This window comes from Sphaeramia orbicularis, chromosome 7 (assembly GCF_902148855.1).
Source record: "Sphaeramia orbicularis chromosome 7, fSphaOr1.1, whole genome shotgun sequence".
Classification (NCBI taxonomy): Eukaryota; Metazoa; Chordata; class Actinopteri; order Kurtiformes; family Apogonidae; genus Sphaeramia; species Sphaeramia orbicularis.
Genome location: NC_043963.1, coordinates 38565094 through 38592465, shown reverse-complemented (window position 1 = coordinate 38592465; position 27372 = coordinate 38565094). Strand labels below are relative to the sequence as shown.

Here is a 27372-nt window from a genome sequence, read left to right as displayed (position 1 = left end):
ACAAAGCAAAGAAACATTAATCATAACTGCAGCCATTTGTAGCTTAAATAGTCCGTTCTCTCTTGTGTTTTTGTGTACCTGCGAGGGATATGCTGTCCTCCCCAGGTGATGGTGATGCTGTATGTTCCAGGTGTAGTAGGATAATACTCAAATCCATACACACCATCTCCAAGATCTTTCCTCTTACAAGGCTCGTCAAGACCCTCTGCAAAGGGAGTAAAGTTCCTCATTTTGTCATTTAACATTATCTTGTTGGATTATGCATACAAAAGGCAGACATATCTGAGCTGTGTGGGTTAATACTCTTTTTTTTGCATCAACTTTAAACTTGCTCCAAGTAATCTATGACTGCAGACAGAGTTCAAAGAAAAAACTGGCAAGACTTTTGCTGATGTTTGCAGTGTAACTCACTGGGGCCCTTGATGGAGACTTTGAGCTCTCCAGTGCCAGCTCCTTTGGTGTAAACCTGAAAGTCTGCAGTCTCCTTCACCCTCAGGCCCTTTGGCTGCAGACCACGACCCTTAGCTCTGCAGAGGCTTGGGTTACATGCTGCGGAGAAGATGCACAAAGAATAAAAAGTGTGAGAGAAACAGACAGAGGCTAGTTGCATTATTCCGACTCCAACCTTATGACCACATGTGATTTCAGCAGTGGTTACGGTGGGGAGAAAAGGAATGAGGTGCGGGATGAATGATATGAAACCAAAACTATTTCCATCCAAACTGTACATCCATCACACAGACGGGGGTTGCTGGAAAGCCTATCCCTGCTTCTGAATTGTCCTTTTTCACTCTCCTCCCCCTCGCCCGTGGCTCTTATCCATGTATCTAAACCCACAGTAAGACCACAGTAAAGGAAGCAAGCCTGTATCACCACACAGGAAGTGGAGTACCCTCCATATCTGCTCATTAAACATGTGTAAAATGGGACCTGCTGAGTCACAGTTGACTGGGTCTGCAGGAAGCAAAGGAAATCCCACAGGAACAGAGACACGCACCATCGAGAGGAACACAAGATAATGTTAAGGATAGTGCCCGTTATTACAAGTATTAAAGCCACTGAAACTCTAGAGAAATATACTTTACAGAGGAGAAATACTGAATTAAATATCAAAAGTTACTAAAATAGTACACCTGCGCCAAAAACAAATGTTACTGCACTGCTACTGTGCTTTGAATACAAGTTTGATGGAGGCTGTATGTTATTTGAAAGTTGTGTTACTGCATTTGTTATGAAGATCACTTGTGAGATGGAACAAATGACAACCACATACTGCAGCTGAAAGGTATTCTTCCATTTAAAACGTGACAAAATATTTGTCTGATTACTTTGTAGCATGTAAGAACACAACACAAATATTTGAAATGTTGAAAACTCCAAATAAGGAGTCAATGCTGGAGACGCCTAAGTCACTAAATGTGAGGTTCATAGTCATGATACACATAGGCTAACGTAAGGCTTCAGAGGAAAATTAGTCATAAGTAAAGACATGCAATTATACACACACACACACAGTATAGGATAACCCCACTCTCCAATATCTCTAGGGCACACAACTCATCAAATCCTGCATGCAGTTGCACACGTTCAAACACACAAAGTGGGTACCCAAAAGAGATCCCAGGAAACAGGAAATGACAGCAGAAGGAAGAAGCTGTTCCAGAGAGAGGAGAGATACCACCGGACGTCTATCAAAGACAAGGAGGGGGGAAAGAAAAGGCACATAGCATCCAGTACGGTGGCAGAAAAGGACAGAAAGCATTAGGTTTAGATTAAAGAGATCACATCAGAATGATTAATAATACAGCATCTGGATATTTTGCTTGGAATAATTAAAAACAAATGTAACTGAAAAGTGAAAGTATTCATTTATAACTACTTCAAAATGTAGCCCAATAAAATGTACTCTGATGTTTAAGATAATTTCTGAAGACTGTTAGCCTTAGCACATTACATTTTTCTTGAACTCTTGTTAGCTAGTAGCATTCGCTACATCATCACTGGAGCTAAATATGTTAAAATCCCAAAACCTCTTAAATAATAGATAAATGGCATCAAATATAGTATAAAATATGCTAATGGTCAGATACGTGTCAAATATACTTAAATTGTTTCTATGTTAGCATTTATATCTCAATCTCCAAGCCTAAATAGATCGCTAATTAGCTAGCACCTAGTAGCTATCATAAGCTTATTAAATTTGGTGCAACTGATAAAAAAATTTTGTAACGGAATTAATAAATGTTATAAATCTCCAGGGTAAGTATATCAGAAAGTTTAGCATATAGAACACATTTAGAATTTAGACTGAAATATATAAGTAACACTTTTAATGTCTTCTAACCCTAAAATACATGATTAGAAGACAATAGCATTAAGTATAAGACTGTGTTTCCTGAGGCTGTAAGACATAATAACATGAAAGAACTTTACTGCCTACAAAATGCTACAATAAATACTATATGAGCGTATTAAATTAATACTTTGACCAGCAAGTCAAAATACTTTACAGGTGAGAGACTGGTCATATCCAAATATGCAATGTTAATGCCTTTGTTTTCTATTTGTACTTTATCAGGACATAGGACCAACTTACCCTCTCCCACGTTGACTGTGAAGGGACTCTTGCTGATCTGACCACCAGCGTATGTGACGAAGATGGTGTGCTGACCCTCCTGTGTGGGTTTGTAAGTGCAGCGGTAGCTACTGTTGCCTTTGTCCTCGATGGTACAAGGTACTGTGTTCTTCTTCCCAGCAGGGTCCATGATCATCACCTCCAACTCACCAACACCAGCACCTGAACAAAAGAAACACAGGAGATGAAACGTGTGAAAAAACACAGCATGAATGCCACACAGTGGGATTTTCTTGACTATGGTGGTTCGAACCAGATCGCTGCATTTGTTACCTGCTGTGTAGACGTCGAAGTAGGTGGTTTTGTTGGCAATGTTTCCTGAGGGTTCAAGACCTGGTCCTTGGGCTGTAGCTTTGCTGGAGTCTCCCTGAGCCATGCCAATCTCTACCTCGAAGGGGCTCTTTGAAATGTGTTGCCCTGCAAACAGCACTGTCACCTACAGAATAGAGAAGAGAAGGTAAAAACAGTGGCAAGGGCACTTTTCTGCCATTTGATTCTTGATGGTCCACATGTTCTGCAGATCATTATAAAATTACATGATTTACCTTGTGCATGCCTGTAACTTTGGGGACATAGAAGACCGAGTAGGTGCGGTTCTTGTCATTGTTTGCTGTCACTTTAGCCTGGAGGACATAAAATAGTTAAAAACACCATATGATACAAGAAACAAAAACACTAAGCCTTATAAGTGACTGGTGTCTTACCTCCTCTCTGTGCCCTGCAGGATCCTCCACATAAACCAGCACCTCTCCCATCCCTGCACTGATGGTCTCCACAGTAAACATAGCCTTCTTCATCACAACATTACCAACAGGCTCAATACCTACGCAGAGCAAGGATGACAATTACTGTCCATGGCAGGACATTAAACGATTCAACAGCATATACAGCAGCAACATGAGTTCAACCATAAACATCCACAGCAATAAACTACAACATACACTTGGATGGAGCAGTAACATAAATCCAAAAACATAACAAATAAATAGTAAAACACAGACAAAGCTCATTTTACTGCACACTGACCACTTTTACTTTCCGTACTTCAAGTAAAACTGCAGGGTTTCCTTTATTTTTGACCATGAGCTAATATAAAATGAGCTGTAGGTACACACTTAATACATTTTAAGCACTATCCAGATCAATTTACAGCAAATTCTTTCCGAGTGCCTCAGTCCAAAGCTTTTGGACTAACTCACAGTTTTGCGTCCACGGCTGTAAACATCTAAATCCCCCCCCCGCTCTAAACTGATCCAGCTGCTCAGCCCAATAGAGCTCTATTTGTTTGCTTCCTATTTTAAGTCCAGCTGCAGATGTGTTTGTCAGTATGTACCTGGTCCATAGGCCCGGGCCTTCTTGGGGTTGAGTTTGGGTCGTAGAGGCGCACCGGGCTTCAGTTTGGCTTTGGGGAACTGGGACAGGTAGGTCATGACTGAATGTTCATCCACATTGGGGTCAACGATCTCTTCTGGGGTTATCACCTAAGAGATCAATGCAACACCAAGACAAAGAACAGGTTTTAGTAATCATATAATAGATTGAGTGATTTTTTTTTTCCACTTGCGGACATATTTGTTGTTGAAAGGGAAGAAAAGCTATAGAGGGAGGGTTTGATTTGTTACCACGGAGACAATTACCCATAGAAATCAACTGAGGAGTGTTGTGATTTAGTGATCAAAACCACATACCCACTTGTACTTTGATGCAGAAAAGCACCTGAAACAGTTTGACACGCAAAGCAGAACGAACCACTTATACAGATACCCACATTGCCTCATTCTACAGCCCACAGAGACAGCAGGGGAAGGGACAGAGACAGCTCCTGAGCAGAAGCAGAGCTAAGGGCGGAAACAGCGACAACCACAGAGCCAACTGTCAGCACGCTATGCTGTTCCAGCTGCCAGCGCCGTGCCAATCATACCAAAACTGTCAGACATGTTGATTTACCAGAGTAACCAACAGAAGAGTAAAGCCAATATGGTGAATGGGATTGTAATGGGATTTAATTCACCTGTGGGATACCCAGCCAGTCGTCAGCTTGCTGCATGGCCTCACGGGCATTGTCCACTGGTTTAGACTGATCCCACTGGTCCCAGTCAGGACACAGACCTGAGAGAAAGAGAAAGTCGTTTGAGACAAAACAGGAAAAAGTAGAGCAGGACTCGCATAGAAACATCTACAAATTGCAATAAATGATGGATAGTTATTTTTTCCAATGACAAATATTCATTTATGTGACAGTGTAAATAAGTTAAGCACTTCAAATATCCATCTGATTACAAACTTATGTTTTTTTATGTTATCTGAGGAAAATTAGGATGAATTTTTGCAGCTTCTTGTAGACTCAACTTTTAAAATACATTTTTCTTGGTAAACCATCCTTAAATGCTAGGAAACATTAACATGGACTTCAGCTTTGCTATATAAAGACAACAAATTGTAAATCCCACATTTAAACCTTTACATCAGGGAAGATAAATGGAGAATTCAGATCATGTATGACCTTTATTTGAAGGTAAATCAACCGCAACACTACAACGTTTTCTCTCTCTCTCTCTGAATTTATCTGTTGGATGTTTAGAGATTTCTTTTGTTACAATGAAAGTTTATCCCTCTCTCTCTCTCTCTCTCTCTGCCCTTGAATTTATCTGTTGGATGTTTAGAGTTTTCTTGAATTTATCTGTTGGATATGTTTAGAGTTTTCTTTTGTTACAATGAAAGTTTATCCTGGCAATGCATCCATGTCAGCAGTAATTTATTTACATGTTCATGATGAACGCTCATATCTGAAGGTTGTTATTTTTGGACACTCATGGAACGTTCTAACTGGAGGGAAATAAAAGCTTGTCTTGAGTCCTTATCTGCTGCTCCAGGCTGTTGGTGATCCACAGGTATGTCAAAAATCCCGAGCATGTAAACAGAAACCTCCTTCATTTCTCACTTTCCCTCATATACCTCTCCCCTCATCTCTCACCCTCTTTCCTCTCTAACTTACCAGGAACATAATGGGAGGGATAAGTGCCCCTCCTCTCCTTTTATCTTGCTCACTGCCCCTCCAGAGTTAAACGTCCTGGTGCTAATCCCTGGTGTTTTTGCAGTCACACAGATGTGATTTACACACTTATGCTTTGCTTGACTTCAGATCTGCAACTGTCAGTCATTACTGAGATAGGATGCATAAGGTTTACAATCCCAGAGTTTTAATGGTGTGCCTTAATATTCATGAATACTCATTTCCAACTTGCACTTAAAATGGATAAGCTTATGCAACAGAGCTCAACATCAAGTCACACCTGGTTTTATTTTCAAAGAGGACAAACATGCACACCCACACATTTAGACACAATTGAGCCTGGAGACAAACAAAACATGTGCCAGCACTATATAGGCACATTATTTAAGACATAGGAACACAGCAATGTTCCTACACACACACATCCATACAGGCAGATTTCCTCACCTGGAGCACAGCTGTCGACCAGGGCACCCAGAGCCTGGCCAGTCTGCCAGTCCCTGTTGAAGTTGGTGATTGGAAGCTCGGGCAGTTTGTTCTGGATCCATCCCAGCAGTCTCTGCTTGGGGGTCTTCTGCCTGCCATCATCTGCCTCCTCCTCCTCATCCCACATGGGCATGGAGATGGAGTAGTGCAGAATCAAGGTCCAAATCAGACCCAGGATCAGCTTCAGGTTCCCATCCACAATGGCTTTAGAGTCTGAAGAACAGGGAAAGATTTAGAGACATTACACAAAAAATTAAGTAAATGAGGTAAAAGTTCAAGTTTTATGTAAAACTCAAGTGAAGTGGAAAAAAAAATACTTGGGTACTCATAGGCAGAGGAAGAGTAGTTTAAAGCTGTCACTAAAAGCCATTGTTGAAAGAAGAGATAATTACGTTGAAAATCATATGGAAAATAATGGAGTTGAAGCCCTTTTGAAAGAGTAGGATGAGGAAGTAAAAAAGTCCTCAGCCAAAGACCAACTGGAGGAAGAGCTATGACAGATCTTTGATCATCCACTACTTCAACTTCACCGCAACGGAAATTAAGTCAATAATAACATGCTTTAAATTCCTAATTTTCCCCCAGACCATCTTTGCTATTGAACATATGGCCTCCATCTATAATCTGGAGTGGGTGCAATTATATAAATCATCATTGATGGTCTGATAGGAGATATAACCAAGGTTTATGTTGATATCCAAGACAACATTTCTACTTTTCTTATACACACCATACTAAAACATGTTAAAAATTTCTCTCAGAGATGTGACCTAGGTATCAGGAGGGCGAGGCAAATTGTGAAAGAAATAGTAACATGATGTGTGGGGGGAATTTTCCAGATGAATCATTTTGCAAGAGTAAAACAAATGTTCACATGAGATCATCTGTGGAGAAATAGGAACACCGTATTGCATCGTTAAATACCATATAATATTCAATGTTACTTTTTAATAACACATTAAATATTTTAAAATTGTGTTGTGGGAGAACTGATTCGTTAGAACACTTCTACTTAAAGCCATTATTGCAACAGCATGACACAACAGCACAACTTGTACCATGTTTGGTTGCTCTATAGTAAATTACACTTGTCTATGTTCAGACAAGGCCACATGCACCACTGTAAGCAGAGGAGAAAGTGAAGCAACTCACAGCTAGCCCAGACATGAGGAAGAGATCTACACTGACATTCCACCCAACATAAACACTACAGCGCGCGCACATACACACACAAATAGCAGTTGATCAGCAGGGGTGATTGCTCAGGACCAGCCTTAAGGAAAAGGTGGGGCTTGACTGTGTTCCTGTGACTGATGGCAATTACATCAGAGAAAAGGGTTAAAACTCTGATTCTTGTGATTGTCTGAGTGGGTGCTGATGGGTATCTGGGATCTGATAGGCTTTTAAGGTGAAATATGGGTTTGAATCACATGAACTACAGCAGCTGTACCCACTTGGCAACTTCCTTATCATTTCTGGCTTTTCAACACACTGATAAGGCATTGAAATAACTAAGAGAATGGGGCTGAAAAAAATATAAAACCTTGTGCATTCACATCTCAGTAAAAAATACATCCTTAGGATATTGTGACTCCAGCGCTGCTCTCACAGTTTTCAACTTAATTTGTTTTGTCAATGTTGTCTAGATTAGAATAACTGTTGGTATTAGCAGCTCAACCTAAACGACAATAAGGTCTCAAATTATTCTGAGGCGAGCCTCTTTTTTCATTTACATAATGGTGCTGGGGCTGGAGTAGGGGGCTGAGGCTACTGAATAGACTGAATATTTAAGGCCCCAAGTAGGAGGGTCTGAGGGCTGTTCAGCCAAGAACAGCAAGAGTTTGAGGGCAAGATTGGGATGGATGGGACTGTCGGCCAAATGGGGGTGGGGACTTTGATACAAGATGAAGACAGAGCAGTGAGAAAGAATAAAATGAGGGCTGTTAAGATGTTCAACAGCAACTCTGGAGAGCAGATACACATGCTGCATTTCAGGTTATATAAATTCATTTGTTCTACATGTATGTGCACATCCACATCTGGGCCATCACCCGGTTCATCCAAGGTGGATTTTGTCTGTAGTCGTGTTCCAACAGAGATGTGCTCACAAGCTGCCAACCCTGCAGTACATGACATGTCAGCTGCTCCCATGTCAGCAGTGGAAAAATACACTTTGTACAATGATATACTGAGGCAGAGTCAGAGGGAAGGCCCGTTTGGATGACCCATCACCATGGGAACTTTAAGAGAGTTGGATTGTTATAGCAACTGAACGACAAGTTTGGAACAAAAGGAAAGAGGAAGAAGAAGGGTTAATGACATGATCGATGAGGCAGGAGAGACCATCACAGAAAATACAAAAGAGAGAGAGAGAAACATTGCCTAAAGACAAACATAAAACTGACAGCAATAGATCTGTGATGCGTCTAGTCTGTGCGTGGTGTGTGCGCCACAAGCTTGTTCTTGTAATAAGAATGCAGATCTGCTACAGCAGGGGTGTGTCACATAGCGGCCTATCATCCACCACAGCACAGACCCACTGAGAAAGGCCCACAACAACATACCAGATCAAGAAACCAACAAGACCACAGAGGACCTGATTGATTATCCTGCATGGTCAACTCCAGCTCAACAAAACTCTGATGTGGGTCTTTATGGAAAATACTACAAACAGAAATTACTTTACTAGTACAGATAGGAGACCCTGAAATTTTCTTGTGGGTCCACAGAGTTTACCACACTGATCTCCAACAAACTGTGTTTGTCTTAACTGTTACCTTGGAGATGACAAGATAATTAGTGAATCTATGACTACAGTAACTTTTATATCTAGATATCAAACATTTGCTTGATTAAGTGTTTGGTGAAGTACCCGCACAAGTGGCTACCATGCTGTTTTAATGTGGTATCTGTAGTTTGTTATAATCATTAAAACTTTCTAAAAAGCTGGAGCCATCTGAGGGCACAGTAAACACGATAATTTTAAGTGTTATCAGTTGTAGTTAAATATATGTTTGTAAAGTGAATGAATAAAAATCACCAAGCAGCTCATAAGACCTTTTATGCAGGCGCGTCACTACTTAAATGTGCACTTTCTGATAATGTGTGTATATGTGTTGACACTTTGATTCATGCTTCTCACACACAAAGCTACTAAACATGCAAAGAATTTGCCAGCATTCCCGGCAAACCACAGCACACAGAGTCTGACGGAGCCCATATACGGACACAGACTGCTGCAGACACCCCCTCTGCTGATTCATACCCCCTTTGTGTGTAGGTATGTGCATGTGTCTCAGAAAACAGAGTCAAGAGTGGAGGCTACTGTATAGAGAGAGAGAGAGAGAGAGTGTGTGTGTGTGTGTGTGTGTGTGTGTGTGTGTGTGTGTGGGGATGTTGCTTCTTTTGCCCCCAAAACTCCCATGACTCATGTGTTTGACTCGTTGCTATAGCCAACCCCCTTGGTGACACTGCTATGACATCACTGCAACCCCTGACCCGCAACCTGACCTCATCCCTGCATCACAAAGTGGGAGGGGGATGGAAGAAGGAAGAAAGTGCCAGAAGATCGACAGTGGGGGAAAGGTTCTGCACAATATTCAGGTTATTCTGCAACATCTGGAGCGCATTAATACAGAGAGCTTGTAAGGGGAAAGGACAAAACAGCAGGTCTGGTTGGGACGTCATGAGGTTTCTTCTTCCTCACTCGATCACTCATATCGTTCATATGCAGAGTTATGGGTTACATATAATAATTCAATTACAAAAACATTGCAGAGGTCAAAAGGAGATGGTTCCATTTACAGATACAGAATAGACATCTACACGCAAACACGTTAGATCAAATTAGTTTTACATAGTTCATACTGTCAAACATAATTTCTGTAATATCTTCAATAAAGCTTCAATTCAGTTAGAGGAATCTGACTTGCATTACTGCAGAATAAGCTGTGGTAATAGATTGAATTTGTGGACTAAATTTGTGGACTAAATAAAGTCCACCCAACTTTTATTATGAAAGAACTTAATTCACCAAAATGAAAGAGGAAAAACCCAGAATGTGAAAACAATCCACCCTCTTTCTGCAACTAAAATAAAAAAATCAATCAATATAAAGATAGATAAGTTGGAACTGTTCAACACATCCCAACCTGTCAAAAAAACACACCTACAGTTCCTATTGTGTGAAGATTTATCACAGCCTGGAATCCAGAGTCCAGAGAAGGGGGCTGAAGTCTTGTTACCTCTCAGACCACTTGAAATGTAACTATGGGGTTTTTGCCCAGTGATGCCAAAAAACAAGTACTGTACTTTTAATTGCTATATGATTAGTAAAAATAGTTGCCCAGGAATAAAATGCAGTTTGTAAAATGCCACTCTAGATCCATCCTCTTAACTGTAAGCACCATTACATAATATAAAAAAAATAACAAATTCTGCAACTAATCCCCACTTGCACTTGCTACTGACATGCTTAAAATTTTGCACACCCTCATCACCTTCAAACTTAACCTTGATATCAATATTAATCTTTCAAGCATTTTTTCTTAGAAGAAAATAATTTGGAGATAAAAAATCTGTAGAAAACACAACAAATATCCAGCTGGTAATACTGGGCTTATATTGGTAACGTAACTATCGAATGAGGATATTCATGTCTAATGGGCTTTACCAACTTTCAGGTACAGTACAATGATGTCCAAATGTACAAACACACACACACACACACACACACACACAGGAGTCATGCCTGGAAAAGGGGGAGGGTCTGCAGTGACCAAAACCCAGTCAGACAGAACAGTCTGAGGAAATGTCACACATTCCACTCAGGCCTTATCGGACACGTATTAATGCAGTGTTCTTTAAAGGAGCTGCATGTGTGTTATGTAGTACAACACAGAATAAATCCAGTAAAAAGAACTGCAGGACATAACCCAAAAATAGTCTGTCATTAACATCTGGTTTTATGACTGAACGTGGAGTCTGCTTGTAGCTTCAACATCCAAAAGCTGAAAATGTTTGACCTGGAGCTTTTCCTCCCCTCCCACCTTCTCTCCCTCCTTTTACTTCAAGCAACAAGCCAGTCCAGAGCTACTACACTTCCTCCTCTTCCTTTCTACTTCTTCCAGTCATCCTGACTCCCTCCCTCCGCTCTCCATCTCTTCACTCCCTCCGCTGGAAGAAAGTTCCTCCTGGATTTTTAGCCTTAAAAGGGCAGAAGCAAACTGGATCTTGGCAGCCCTCCCATTCCCTGGGCTCTGGTTACAGACAGAGGGAGGAGGGAGGACAGGACAGGGGAAGGGAATGGAAGGGAGGCACAGGGGTGGAGGGCCAAGAAAGAAAAGAGGGGGAAGAAAAGAAGGGAAAAGTGCTGTGTGGGACATTTTTAAAGCCCACACTGACAACATCTCCCGCTGAGGATGGGCTGAGATATGATCATTTGAATGCAGAGACAGAATAGGTTGAAAGAAAAATGAGGTTTGAGGGGAGCGAGTGAAGGAAGAAACAAAGGAGGGGAAAACATGAGGGGTTTGAACAGGGGGCAGCGAGGGACAAACCGGGGAGGTGAGAGGAGGACATGGGCACCGCAGAACATGATGAATGAGGAGGTTTAATAAATACCCTGCGGCTTTAATCAACTGTTTGTTTCCTGGAAGCGTTTGAAGAGTACGATCGACCATAAGAGCGGAGTTTGGGTTTCCAAGTAATTGATAGTTCTTGGCCTGGCAAAAATGATTCAGGTCTGGAAAAGTAGATCCCCCTCCAGATGAGTTTCTGGCACAACAACCCAAGCTCTGTCTGTTTGTAGGTAAAATCTTGTAACATAATTATCCTGCCTAAAACCATATTACAAAAACAACTATCATCATCGAGTGCAGTCGTTTGATCTGTCGATATAAAAGTTTTTCGTAAATTGCGATATTACATTACAGAATATAGTCGAGACATTTTTTTTTTCCCCCTGCAGAGGCAAAAAAAAAATTCACTGAAACCCTGGAGATGCACAGCACATTATAGAAAACTGATGCTTTATGTCTGCTTGTTCAGTCTGAACATGAGGCATGGGGTGTTGGGGAATGTTTCCAACTCTGTGATGTAATGCAATAGCCTGAATACCACTGTACTGAATGGGAGTCCACACTCTGCTAATCCTCAGTATCCACTTGACCAGTCCCAAATCGCCTGTACAGACAGGAAGTTAGACTAACGATAATGAGCTGACAGGAAGTGATCCATTTAAACATAACTAAGAGGCTAAACACTGTTATCTCACTCTCCAACCAGGAGTCCTCTCTATATTACTACAGTCTGCTCACTCTTACTTTATTATTATTATTATTATTATTATTATTATTATTATTATTATTATTATAATATAAGATTATGGTTGAGGTAGGTTTTTAGAATGATGCAATGATGCATGTGTGATAACGTTCAAAACTGTGTTGAAGAGGCACTTAATAAACTAAACTAAACTTGCTTGATGTCAATTAATGTACCAGTATTTCACAGGTAGCTGACTGGATAGATTTTATTAATGCATGCCCATCTGATTGGTTACATGTTTAAGTGCTGTATGTAAATAAAATGATTTTCCTTATTCATAGCATTTGTGCCAGTATTTTGCAATGCGGTCATGTTCAAACCACAATGACGAAGCAAATGCAATTGCTCAGTGCTAATGTGAGTTACTAAGTAGACTTATTTACTGTGGTGGATATTATCTCATCTTATCATCCATAAACTGCTTCTCTATTGAGTTTTATTTCATTATATCATACTGGAACTAAGTATTAAATTAAAAGATGGTACTCTCTGCCAGTTTGACTCACCATAGTGAGTCTTGGATTGATGGCGCAGACATGAAAGTTGCAGTCAGTGTGTGTTTTAAGCAAGGGAACTAAGCTGGTACTCTGCATTTTTTTTGGTGCATTGTCTCATTTCAGTTGTCAAATTATGAGAAAAACACATGGTAATGTTGTGAATAAATAGGCAACTTGTGCTTTTTGGCACTTTAAGTGTTTTTTTCTCCATTTACAGTTACACAGACATTGTAGTATACTGTTTGATGATTGTCTTGCAAATGATCAAATAACGCAACATCCCATCATTGTCAAAGACGATGAATTGTGATACTATCAAGTATTACTCTGATTCCCACCATTAGTTGACATTCACTACATCATGGTAAAGTATGACAGAAGACTCATCTCGAATCCTATGCTGACTTGTTAAGAACACCACTTATGGATTCTGATAAGCCAGTCAATGCAAATATTGAACTGTCACACAGCCCTCAGAGTAATGACTAAACCAACAATGAGTCACTGATGACCAGAAACCGCTGCTACACTGGCCTTTCTACATAATCATACCTTTTAAGCATGTTGGTATTTTAGCCACACCTGGTATGACACCCACCTCATCCTGTTGTACTGCTATGACTTTGTGGGTCTATTTAAAAGGGGTTTATTTTACAACAAACAAAGGTACAACTGAACATCCTGTCCACACGTAGCAGATGACCTCTAGAGAAGGTACACACCCTTGTCATGTTAGGTATCTTGTACTTAATCTGTCTAGATATTCACATCTAACACACCAAGGTAGGTCAATGTAAGTAGACAAATTCATGGCGAATCAGTGTCATTTCCTCCCACGCAGACGTTGCCATCTGACCTCACACACCTTATTTCATTTGCAACAAACTGCCCAGCTGCCTGCTATATTCTTTGAACCGAGAAGCAAGAAATATAGGAAGTGTTCATTAACAGATGACCCACCCATTTGATTTTAGTCACACTTTTTCTATTAAATGTTTTGCAGAGTCTGAACATGCCTGTTTATGATACACTGAAGGTTTACCAGCCCTACTAATAAAATAATTCTATATTATTACACATCATCAACCAGAAGTACACTTATCTCCTAGTTTCCTTTCCTTTATTCATAATAGTGCATAATGCATTTGATCATTATGTAACAACAGATTTACTGTTGCCACAGAGGCCTCTGTCTCAACCTGCATGCTCTGCTCCCAGGCAGAAGCAGGGGAACAGCCAGGTACAATGTTACGCCATAGCTGTGTTTTTTTTTTCACATCCTGCCAGTGTGGATGACTGGATGAGTCTGGCACAATTGTTGCAATCTTAATGTTCTGACAAACTCCACAGGTTTAGTCAAGTATGCATAAAGTGTTTGTGCTGAGCTGCTGATAGGTGGGGAGTAAGGATATGCTAACATCAGCACAAACAGGACAAAACAGCTGTGTACTTTTACTCTGCTCATTGGCTAATGTGTTCAAGCTTCCTCATACAAAGAATTATCACCATAGAGGATGAAGCCAAGAGAAATGATTGAGCTTGTTGAAACGTGGCTATGATGAACTCAGTGGAATATAGATGCAGGAAAGACTGAGCACAACAGGAACACCCTCAAAGAACGCCAGAGAGTTATTAAAAACAAGCAAACATGTCAAATGCATCACACAGACCTTAAGGAAAATAACTGAAATCACTATTAACAGTTTTCTATTGAACACTAACTTTAATGTTCAACGTGGCTTGCACCAGAACTGTAATCAGAGTAAACTAAACACAAACAAAGCCAGTCTGAGGCGTAACAAAGATCCTGTCAGCTCATTCAACATCCTGCCTGCTAGATGGCAGCCTTGCTACTTGTCATCTGCATTCCTGCCTGAATACATGTGAGTTCTCATTTATCACCAATCATGTGTTTGGCTGGTTGTTCCAGATCATGTGGGTTTTGGTTTTGTGTCAAAATTGCAGAAAGAGATTACCTGTTGGCTTCAAATGACATTACAGCCAGCACCAAACTACAGTGTGTGCTGGGAAAATAAGGAGAGCGCAACTGTGCCTGGATATAATGGATTCACTGCCTATTTAAAAATCTACATAAGACCCACCATAATATGATCAAAGCAGGATACAGAACATACACTAACGTCGTAGTCCAGCTTCACAGCTACTGTAGCCCTGATTGCTTTTAGGGTGGAGTAAATCATCAGCATTTCTTGAGAAACTCATTATGACAGTATCATGTTGGGCATTGTTGCGTATCAATGTGTGTCCAGTTTTAGCAAGTAAAAGAGAAGTTAAGTGAGTAATGAAAGAGGTGTGGACTTAAAAATCAAAGGTCATGAAAAGTCACAAAGATTTAAAAGCAAAGTGCTAAAAGAAACACAGAGAAAAGCAATAAGTGCTTGAAGTCCAAAGAAAGAGGGAGAGACCATATGCATCATGCTGAGCAGAGATGGCAGTTTGGTAATTTGTGGTGAGGGTTGCTGCCTGGGTGTGTCCATTTTCTGCAATGAAAGGAGGAAGTAAAAGAAGAGAGCGGACTCCTCATCTTCAGATTAAATGACTCAAAGGCAGCAGCTAGGGTGAGGGTGAGTCAGCTGGAGACACAGACAGACAGGATGGGTCATTGGTGCCTGGTACCGCGGCCTGAATACCAGCCGTTTAATTAAACACACAATCAGCTCGAACTGTGAGCACAAAACAACAGGAAAATGAGTGTCTCTCTTGGAATGTGTAAGCTCCTGAAAACCAACATCCTAAAAATAATCTAAACACATCAGAGGCAGATGCAAAGACAGACAGATGGCATGATGCATGTAACAATCACACTCTTAAGATACAGTTCATCTATATTGTTAAAATCTTAAGATGCAAACCACAGCTAATGTGATCGATAGCCAATGAAGGAAACTGATTTGGTTATGAATTTGACACTGAAAGTAAGGAAGGGGCAGGACTAGATAAGCCTTTGCTTCTTTCTGTCCCTTCTCAAACTGTGTTTATGAGTTGATTCATATGTACATTTATGTTAAATTTATTGTATTTCGTTACTTCCTCTGTGATTAATGACCATTGATGGGTGCATATGTAATTGACTTCTTGATTTTATTGTTTTGTTTAGTTCTTTTTTCTTTTTTTCTTTAAAATTTGAGACAGATGAACAAAATAAAGCTTTGATGAGCTTGCTCCAACCCGTTTTGTCATATTGGATGTAGTCTGGGATGCTTCTGATTTGTTTTGAGGCTGTTTTATATTGTCACCTCTCATGTTAGCTGCAGCAGGAAGCAGTAGTATGTATGTGTGGAAACCATGAAGGAAACAGTGACACAGACATTCCCCAAAGGATGTCACAGACTCACTGATGGCTGATTCACTGATAGTCAAAAACCTCTTCCTTTTGTTCTGACCGCAGACTCTGTTGGTTTAAGCTTTGTGTCTGAGATGCAAAATTTGTTGGTCTATATATATTCCAGGTAAGAGAGGGGTGAGGTCTGTGATCCAATTAGTCATCCTTATTCAAACTCAACTACTGAGTGGACAAATTCTTCACTTTAATTCACTTGCAATGTCATCAAGTTAAATCACAACTGTTGTTAGCAGGCAAGCAGCTGCATGTAGGCAAAGCCCGTTAAACCCAGTTTTATGTCACCCAGCATGAGCCAAATACTGTCTAACGCTGTGGAGACCCAGCCCCAGCCCACTGCACGACATGAACACAGACAATAGCCCTGTGTCTCAGTGTGTGAGTGTGCAGAATCAGCCCTTCTAGGCCTGAATTACATCCTGGCCCACAACATTTGGCTGGGACCGGACTGGCTCAACCTGGTTCAGGCAGCAGGGAACACAGAAATCCTAGTCCTCCCCCCCTTATATACAGACAGACAGGCCCCCCTTACAGATCAACCCAGATCTAGAGAGCTGGAGACAAAAGCTGTGCACCCTGAACACAGGGGAAACGCCTGCTTTCTCAGTGAGAACACATTCAGTAATGTGACCAACACTGGGAACTCCTCTGTAGACCCACTGAAAACTGTACCACACACACTCACACACATACACACTTAAGCTCTGCCTTATTGCCCTGAACATAGTGACATTTTCTACTGTGCAAAACTTACTCAACTTTATTCTGCCACTTAGAGCCACGTTCACATGCTCTGTTCTTTAATTATGACAGTGTGGCCCATTTAACATGTGTTGGCTTCACTTTAAACAAGTACAAACACGTAACATTAGAATAGAATAGACTGGTAAAGAAGGTTGAGATGCGTTCACGGACAGACGCTCATTCATTACAGTCCGCATGTCTCAGCGGCGTCCACACACTTCACTGACCCACCTATGGACACCAGCTTGATGTTCTCCTTGTCCAGGAACTCAAGAGCCACCGACACGTTCTCCAGCTGCATCTGGCGGAAAGTGGGCCTCTGGTTGTACTTTCTGAACATCTTCTTCTGGGACAGGACCTCCAGGAGCCCGATGAGCCGCAACCCATCGCTCAGGTCCGTCTGCAAGTTGCCGATCCGCTTGTTGACGCATTTCAGGTGCTCGTTACACCAACGGGTGAAGGTGTTCTGCTGGATCTTCTTCCACGGGGCATCCTCGGCCAGGTCTTTCTCCGTGGCGGGCATTTCTGCGTCCTTGTCCGTGGAGATAGCGTTAGGAGCGGGCGCGGCGCTCTGGTGGAGCCGGGGGTGGGAACCACTCATTTTTATGGTCTCGGCTGTCTCTCGGTTCGCTGGCTTTTTTTTTTCTGGGTGGAGTCTGCTCAACTTTGCGTGGCCGCTCCCTCCCTCTCTCTTGCTAGTTTGTCTGTGTTTCGGAGAAAAGAAAAAGAAAAGAAAGCAGTGAACATGAGAGGGTGACTTATAGCCTGGAGATAGTGATTTCGCAAACCAAGTAGAGGCGGTTATGGCTTTGGAAAGTAGGAAAAGGAGTCACTTTGGATCAAAGAAGCATGGCACCGCTGATCTGCTCCCACAGTCAAGCCCAGTGTGACAATAACATAGTTTTTATTGTCCTGGAGGTCTAAGTTAAAGCTCCTCCAGAATTAACAGACTATAGGCCCTTTTCCACCAAAAGCCCAGGAACTTATTTACCAGGAACGTATTTACCAGGAACTTATTCGGGGTAAAAGAGTTCCTGGTAATTGAGTTTCCACCGCACCCCAAAGTTCAGGGTAATTTATTTAAATCAGGTTGATGATGTATGAGGGAGCAGTAACAGAAACTGTAGTCCAGTTCATGTCCATTCACAAACTAACCTCTAGCACAATAAAATGAAACAGTACTCAAGTGGACAGATTGGGTTTAATGTTTTACTGGTTGTTGAATCACTTAATCCATCTGGAATACATTTGAAATGAAGTTAACCATCATTACACATCCTTAATTTGTATTTAAAAATGTTAGAGCATGTATTTTCAACTTCTCATTCCTTAAACTCAATCACATCTAACTTTAAGTGTGATAGATGGTTCTGTTTCATTTCTATTGTTTTACAGATATAGTCCAGGTTCAACACTAAATTCAGACAGATTTACTCAAATGCCTGCATTTAATTCGACTGCATATTACTTATAAAAGTACTTACACTCTGCTGATATTTTGATGCCTTGTAAATGAACAGACAATATTAGGTTAGAATTTTTTTTTATTTTTAAAAATTGAAACAAAACAAAAGGTGCAAAAAAAACAAAACAAGGTGCCTTGAGATTAAAAGGGAAATAAACATGTGTGAAAGGTTCAGGTTTCTGGACCAGTGTCTGAACCAGGTGGTCCAAGACAGCCGGTCTGGAACTCCATGGTCCCGGTCCCTTTTTCACTTTCCTACTGGAAAAGTGGAAAATAATAAAAATGCAAAAATGAATAACAGAACACATGATGACAGAGTCCTACCAGTGTGATGTGACATGTGACATGTATGACCTGGGCCATTTTAAACAGCAGGAGATGATGGACCATGACACAAACGAGCCACAGGTTTGGAAAAAGAGGTGAGTCCGTCCAGTCCATTTCAGGTGAAAATCACAAAACATACAGAATAAATCTGTGTTCAGCTCACGGCGACAACACAAATACTTCCAGTTCTGTGATTTAAGTTTAGTGTCTGACTGTTGACCAGTTAGTATTAGGTTAACCGGACTTCACTTCTGACTAAACAGCTGATGCTGCTGACTACTGTTACAGCATGGAACCAACTAAACAGTGAATACTTCTGTGATATTCATACCATTGGTTTGTTCGACAGTCAGATCCACTGCGACCGTTGTGGTCCTTCAGGTTCTTTTAATCCTGCATAAATTATTTCTTTATGAGCCTGTCTCTGAATTTAGACTGAAAAGATACTAGTCATATGTTTATTTAAACAACTGGGGTAAAGTACAGTCAGCATAATCATCATATTTTGCCAAAAAATAGGAAAACATTCAGGTCTGAAGTTTGATACTGCGGTCTGATCTTACAATTCCAACTACAGAGTCATTTGAAGTGGACATGCCACTTTAAGTGTGAATCCTGTTGCTCACAGCAGTCCTCTACAAAGTGTGTTTTAGGATTTTTTATGTTTGCCAAGTAGATAAGGAGGCTACAGTAAAGACTGTAAACAAGGTCATACTTTTAAAGGCAGCACAGTAAAAGACACAGGCTAATTTGACTGTCTGTGTCTTTCTCCAGCCCATCCTTTGTAGGAGGATATTATGTTATTCTCACCCTCTGATTTATCCCTAATTATTTGGCAGCAGCCCTCACCTTCCTCTCCCTTGAGTCATAGTGATGCTGTGGCTTTTGGAAAAATGACAATAATTTTCTCAGCCTGAAAGACAAAGCTAGATTACACCAGATGTACAGAGCTGAAGGGCACGTGTTCAGAGGCCCTCAGTGAGTGATATGAGCTCATCTAAAGCTCTCAGCAGAGTTCACAGGTCCCATGCTGCACAGGAATAAATATTTGAGACATCCATTTGGGATATGAGCGTCACAGTGTCCTCATAAGGTCAAAGACCTCTGTTTGTTTGTGTTTATTGGCCTGCGCATGGCAATGTTCACATCCACATCTGCGCACATGCACAGTGTGCTTATTTGTGCATCCAGAAGCCTAAATCACTGTATTCATCTGTGTGTATGTAGTGAGTGTCATCACGATTTCAAAGAGGTCACAGAGTCAGCCAGACGTTGTACGTGTCTAGACACACCGGCTTTACCTGCCTCCTCTGTCACTTTAAACAACCTGATGACATCACACACTTATTATGTACAATACAACCAACAACTAATGACATATAATTATGACAGATTGAGTGTTTTATAGCAGCGATGAGGTAGTCAGCAGCAAACAGTTGTCCAAAATGAAACACAACTGGTATTTTTTGGCTTATTTCTCTTAAAGCCTTGTGTATTTCAGAATTTATGCTGACAAAGATATCTCTCCCTACATGTATTAGAAACAGATTACAACAAACATGGCTTGCTCATTTGATTTCATTCATTTTACTTTTCGGTAACCTCTCTGTAACTTACAGATCAGTGGTGGCTCCAAGGACAGAGAGAGATGTGACTCTGCAGCTCTTTTGACTAAATAAGGAGCTCAATGCCAGGAGCCACAGTGTGGCCAGCAGCCATCAAGAATGCTTTGCCTTTGTGTGTGTGTGTGTGTGTGTGTGTGTGTGTCTGTGTGTGTGTGTGTGTCTGTGTGTGTTTGTCTGGTCAAGGGAGAATCTGAAGAATGCTCCTCACCCCATAACAACCCTGGAGCCCCTGCCTTAATAACACCCCAATAAAAGAACCCCATGAATGTAACACGCACACCACACACACACACACACACACACACACACACACACACACACACACACACACACACACACACACACACACACACACACACACACACACACACACACAGACAACCTGGCATTGTGCTATTACATTCATGGGGCCATTTAAAACAATAGAACAATGGTATTAGTATTAGGCATTTCAACTCTGGTCCCAGTAGGTACATAATTTGCTTCAGAAATATGTCAAAACAATTTACAGGCTTTCCCCTAAAATATGCAACCTGTGGCAGTCCAGGAAAGAAACACTGAAATCTATGTAATGGATAATTCAATAAAATGCAAAAGGTACATTACACTTAAGTTAAGTCAAGTAGTAAAGGATCATCCATCTTTATTCATAGACACAGATGTCACTTTTTACAACTGCTCTATATTGTGAAGTGCTGTTGTTCAAGAGCTGATAAACTGGTGAGATATTCAGATCCCTATTGTTTGACTGGAATTCAACAAATAAACAGGAGACAAAACAGAGGGCGGGGACAAAGCTGACCACATTAAAACTTCTCAGTATGTGAAGAGTGAGCTCCTCTCCCTGGCTGGTCTTTGAGCTCCCTCTAGTGGCTGTTCTTGGAACTATATTTTTCTACTTGGTCTTCTCTGAATTACCTCATTTGCTCCCTTCACTTAAATCATCTTCACTGATCTCTGAACCTGTTTGCTTCTCCAAATCCTTTAGGTTTTAGTTCTCTATCAGTCTACACTTTTGCTTTTTCTTTTGTATAACTTGGACTCATCTTAGACCAGACAGCAGCATGCCATTGAAGATGTTTTGGTAATTGTCTACGTAAATAAGAGGTTCAGTTTAACCAGTGAGGTAATTTTAAGAATTTATGTGAGAACTGAGAGAAGACTTAATCCAGTCTGAGGGTGGGCTAGACAGTGATTATGAGACCCAAATCCTCTACTGTTATTTCACATCCAGCCTCCACATTCGGCATGACGCCAAAGCTTACAATGAGTGAGACAGAAGTTAAAGCTCCATTTCCTGGATCAACAGAATTTAAAAAAAGATTTTATAGGGTGGTGTCCACAGTTAAGAACATTAATGCCTATTCAATATTTCTAATAAGTGCTTTGTGATGATCATATAATGTGCACAGTAACATCTAAATATGAATGTCAGGAATGCTGGTAGCCTAGTGTGTATATTACACTGCTTGTGTATCTTTTAGAATGACAATTAAGTGTCTGTTCTATTCTATTCTATTCTATTCTATTCTATTCTATTCTATTCTATTCTATTCTATTCTATTCTATTCTATATTAAATATTAAACTGTGCACAAATCAATGGCATTGAATTATTTGTATTGTAAATGAATGAATATTATTATAGAGTCTGTGATGGGAACAGCTTCTTATCATCACTCACCACACCCAAACAGCCACAGCTGAGCAGAAGATAGCAAAGGAAGTCATATATGAAAACTGCACATAGCGATGTTAACCTCACCATACATACTTGCAAAGTGGTGTGGTGAGGCAGCGAGTCAGATGCACAGATTACAGCAAAATTTTGGCTTTCCCTTTCCTGGAAACAGTGTGTGTTTGTGTGTCTTTTGTTGACGCTTGGTTGGTGATGGGTGAAAGTTGGCTGTGATGTGTCATATAAGGACAAGTCTGGTCTGAATGTTGCCACTGCTCACTTTCTATGTGGGTGACGTCTTCCTTTTCATCTGGAGCTGAAACAGTTACTTGTTTCACCAATCATCTTAGTAATAGCAGCCAATGTAATGATTCTAAATGCAATAAATAAAGGATTAGTTGTTTATTTATGGTTAAGTGAAGTTAAAATCAACTCTTTCAAAATCCTCCTGGATCAGCTGGAAAATGCATATACAAAGCTAAAAACTGGCATGTGTTTCAGAGCTGAAAAGTGGACTTTTTAGTGATTCATGTGGTTCTCACAGGACAGTGATGCTACAAACATATGATCTTACAGAGTATGATGCATCACTGGAGATTAAAATACTCAACTGTAGTAGTTAAATGTGCTGAAGCAGTAAAATGGTGCATGCACATTAATGCAGTAGTAATATGAATCCACAATATACACTGTTGCCCATAAAGTTGGATTAAACTAGTTTTACTTCTCATGAAATTACTGTAAGAATGTGAAATATTCTTGATAAAGTGCAACTGGACTCATCTAATCATTGTTCCTAGTCAAAGGTGATGACTGATGTGTATAAATAGGAATAAAAAGACAAATGTGTCTGAAATTAAAATTATTCCAACTTTATGGACAACAGTGTATATAACACTAAATCACTGACAAGGCCTGTTTCATTTCACACTGACTACTATTGCCTTTCATATCTTAATTATTTTTTCTGACACATATTTACATTCTTGTACCTGAAGAGGAATATTTTCACAGTGACATTAGTTTTACAGAAGTAAATTTTCTGGTGAAATGAAGTAAGTTACCTCAGATCTTTCTCTAACCTTTTGGCCAGCACACACAGTAAACATCCAAAGCCTACAATCTGAAAACACATATTTTTCTCTTAAGTGTGTTTGATGAAGGGTGTACAGGAATGTTATGACCTCAGTATAAAACCACCTGCCAAAAAAGCTGAAAGGCACTTCACTGGTAGGCATGTTGCATTCAGTGTGTGAGAAAAAAAATTGGAACATTGCACCCCTCCATCAAAGACAAATGAAAGAGATGAAGGTGGATCAGAAAGTTTTCCTTCGTGGAGTGAGCCCTGCTGTGACATGAAACACACCCTGATACAGAGGTGGACCACATTATGGAATCACTGGTCCAGTCAAATGAAGAGCAGGCTTAATGAAAACATTTAACTCTCAAAACTACTTCTAAGTGAATCGAACACAGTTAACATTTTTTGACATGTATTCCGTCCCGTGGAGTCAAAAAGAGATGCGCACGCGACGGGTCTGTTCTCGCGGTGTGAGACCCACTGCAGGCGGCGGAGGGCGCACGCGGTCACCGCTCAGCCCCCCGGTTAAAAGCTCGAGCGCAGTCAGTGTCCGTGCATTACCATATTTGGTGTGGAGCCCCTAATTGTAATAGCGGGGAGATGCTTCAGTCCGCCGCTGCTGCGCGTGTGCGTGGCCGGACATGCGCGTGCATGTGCGCAATAGCCCATAAACAAAGTATAGCATGAGATGGATGGATGATCTCCAGAGCCATGCAATGCAGCCAGCCTTACATCTTACACCGAGATATTTGGATCAGTCATGTGCATCAAAATCACGAGCCCACTGTGCAAACCAAAGTAAAGAGGCACGCGGTATAAAAGTTTGCGGTGCGCGAGGCGTGGCGCACCGCTCCACAGCTGCAGCGCCTAAAAAGCTCGGGACCCGCTTCCAGCATCGCTCTCCTCTCCCACTCCGCTCCAAAGTGACCCCACGGAACCACAACATTGCGATACACATCAGACAACATGGACTTCATTCACAGCGACAAACCTGGGTCAAGTCACACTGAGGGTCACTGGAGCGCCCCTCTCTCTCTTTTCGTAGATAAAGTCACTTATTTGTAACGGTTAAAGAAAAATCACATACAAACACACAACTCAATTCCACTGTCACTCCCAAACTCACGCAATGAGTGTAAGGTCAGATGAGACTTACATATGTGCTGTAGCCTGTGTATGTGTGTGGTCGGTGCGTGTCCGGTGTCTCTCCGGTCCGTTCGGTCAGTGCGCGCAGCCTGCAGTTGGTCACAGAGGGTGTGCGTGTGTTCAACACCGAGATCCCGGACCTCCCTCCCCACGCGCTGTCCCGGTGGGGGGAAATGTGTGTACTGGTTGCACTGGTGGCGTAAAGGAAGAAAGAGGTAGTCCCTGTGCTGTTTTGCTCTTTTCTACCTCCTCCTCTCCTCTGGTTCTCTCTCTAACGTGAGAGCCTTAATTGGTAAACGGGTACAGTATCAGAGGTGCTGGGGGTGTAGCTCTCCCGTTTTCTTTTTCTGTGGGTGACGTCATGACCGCGCCTTCGGGATTTTAAAGGTATGATGTCACACCGGGAGCTGAGCGGCCCCGTCTCCCCCCATCCTCCTGTGGCGGAGGTGGTGAGGGGTCATGGGTCAGTAGTCTGTCCCATTGTCCTCCTCTATGTGGTAGTGGGTTTTTCCTCTATTTGGAGGTTCAAACCTGGACCTCAGAAAGGAATGAGACTGAAAAAGGACAATTTCCAAAGTAATTCCCAAAGTTTTGGGGTTTATATATCCACACTGTCACCCATAAATTTCGAAGAGTTTTGTTTTCAGACACATTCATCTTTTTATTCCTATTTATACACACTAATAATCACCTTTAACCAGGTGCAATGATTACATACTGAGTCTCAGTTACACTTCATCTATCAAGAACAAATTACATTGTCACTATTGTTTCATGAGAAGAGGTAAAAATACTTTAACCCAACTTTTGTGACAGTGAAGGATTTAAAACAGGATGAAAATAAGTAAGTAAGTAAGTAAGTAAGTAAGTAAGTAAGTAAGTAAGTAAGTAAGTAAATTTTATTTATAGAGCACTTTTCACAGACAGAGTCACAAAGTGCTTTATCAAATCAAATCAAAATCAAATTAAATTTACAGAACCCAACAGGATCCTCCAGAAATAAGACTTAAAAGTCTATATGCTTGGTTGTCTTTTCCATTCAGACTGAGGCACCGGTGTCTATTTTAGAGCTGAAACAGTGGGAAACCCCATGACACCCTCCTCTGCATCTGGGACATCAGGGATAAGGGAACCAAGAGGATCCAGGGCTGTACCAGGGGCATTGGTTTTGGGTCAGAATTAGGCTACGTTCACACTGCAGGCAAAAGTGGCCCAAATCTGAATTTTGCCCCTACCTGTTTTTTTTATGACAGTCTTGACAGCGCTTTTTTTTTTTTTTTCTTTTCAAATGCGATGTGTTGCATACAACTTCAGTCTTGACAGTCATATTGCATTCCATCCAACTTTTCTATCACTAGCCTCTTTTAAGCCTTTTATTATTTACCTGTGATTTTGAAAAACCTTGGTGTGTTTCCACCAAAATTACCTGTAGAAAAAACTTCAACCCCAAATTTTCCCTGGAAAAAGTATCAACTAGAGGGGTGGGAATTGAAGTGAAATTGTCCAGAATTCTTAAGGGGTGGGGTTGTGTGCTGAAGAATGCTGATTAGTGGAACACACTTTTAGGGATTTTATTTGCAATGTAGTAAAACACAAAGACCAACAGAACAATTTGAGCGCCCTCCATCATGGTGTATTGTGTTGCACAAATGATGATGCAGGCTTGCGGGTCGACATTTAAGACTTTGTTGTGCTTGTCTGGCCTTAAGCTTCTTCTTCTTGCCACCTACTGGACTGGAGGTGCAGTGCAGTTTCTTGTACCACCCCCCCCCCCCCCCCATTTGTCATCAGCCTGATTTAAATACATTTTCCAGAACTTTGAATGGTGGTGGAAACACAAACCACACACAGATTACCAGGAATTCTTTTACCCAGGTATATCAATTTCTGGAAATAAAAGTTCATGGAAATGGAAAAGGTGTTATTAAAATGCTACTGATGTCACAATTCTTTGGTACTTTGGAAGAGATGAGACCTGGCAAGATCCATATTTACTTCCATAAACACAGTGTCAGTCACATCCTCTGCACATGTGGGTCACTTCAGGGCAGTAGACTGTTCACACATAAGCCTGATGGCAGTCGCATTTAAATTAGAATGTGAAAAATCAGATTTCTGCAAAAAATCAGAATTGAGCATTTAGAACTGCAGTGTGAATGTAGCTGTAGACACTCAGTTGTGATGGTTAAGGATTGGGTAAGGGGCTGAGGAATGCATTATGTCAATCAGGGGCATAAATATAGACAGTCCAGGCTCTGTGGTTGTACTAGGGTGGGGTCCTGTGGTGATGAAAGAATAACTTACATCATTACATTTAACATAGAGCCAATTTTTATTTGTGAATTGTAACATTAGTCAGATCTGTAGCGTTTTTTTTTTTTAACTTTTGTCAAACACAGATGGTTACTATGCAATATTTATGATGATGCTGGCTGATATCTTTATTGTAGTTACTGTTTTCAGCGTGTTGATGTCAATGTTGTGTCCCCACAAAGTCAGAAGGACAAGGGTGTGCTTATGAGTGTGTGTGTGTGTGTGTGTGACATAGTGAGACAGATACTTGCATCTTTCTGCACCCTCTGTCCTCTGCGTCCTCCCCTTCCTGTTATCTGTTATTGTTCAGCCAGTCCAACGAACATGGGGAACCATGTTTCTTTGTGTCAAACCCTGCTCTGACTCAACAAAGGGGCGGGAGAGTGGTTTGTGTGTCAGTGTGTGTGTCATTTTTGTGTGTGTGTGTGCTCTCCAACTGAGTTTTGGCTCAGGAAAGAAGAATGTTCGAACTCTGCTGTGCCCTCTACTTACAGTTCATCAGTCTGGTAGGAGGACGGACAGAGAGGAGTGGAGGAGGTGGAGGAGGGGATTGAAGAGAGACTGGAGCAGAATTAACCATTAAGAAGAAAATTTTAATATCTAAACCCTCTAAATGCACTTTTTCTTTTAATAGGGATGTGGTGGTTCTTTGTGATCTTAAAGTGACAATGATAA

General features: G+C 41.1%; 1 protein-coding gene across 3 annotated transcripts in view; it reads right to left on the bottom strand.

The window, feature by feature from the left end:
• flna (filamin A, alpha (actin binding protein 280)) overlaps positions 1-24652 on the bottom strand; it is a 43737-nt gene extending 19085 nt beyond the window's left edge. For 2 of the 3 annotated variants that reach the window (XM_030138063.1, XM_030138062.1), the window contains exons 1-11: positions 24395-24652; positions 17295-17767; positions 6096-6347; positions 4647-4744; positions 3969-4116; positions 3340-3458; positions 3181-3258; positions 2909-3071; positions 2597-2797; positions 412-549; positions 79-205 (exon numbers count right to left, since the gene is read on the bottom strand). In XM_030138063.1, the coding sequence (XP_029993923.1) occupies positions 79-205; positions 412-549; positions 2597-2797; positions 2909-3071; positions 3181-3258; positions 3340-3458; positions 3969-4116; positions 4647-4744; positions 6096-6347; positions 17295-17664 (1694 nt within the window). In that variant the 5' untranslated portion in view covers positions 17665-17767; positions 24395-24652. Of the gene's footprint in view, positions 1-78; positions 206-411; positions 550-2596; positions 2798-2908; positions 3072-3180; positions 3259-3339; positions 3459-3968; positions 4117-4646; positions 4745-6095; positions 6348-17294; positions 17768-24394 lie in introns of those variants that run through there. The other variant, XM_030138061.1, reaches the window with a different exon arrangement.
• Positions 24653-27372: the final 2720 nt, after the last annotated feature.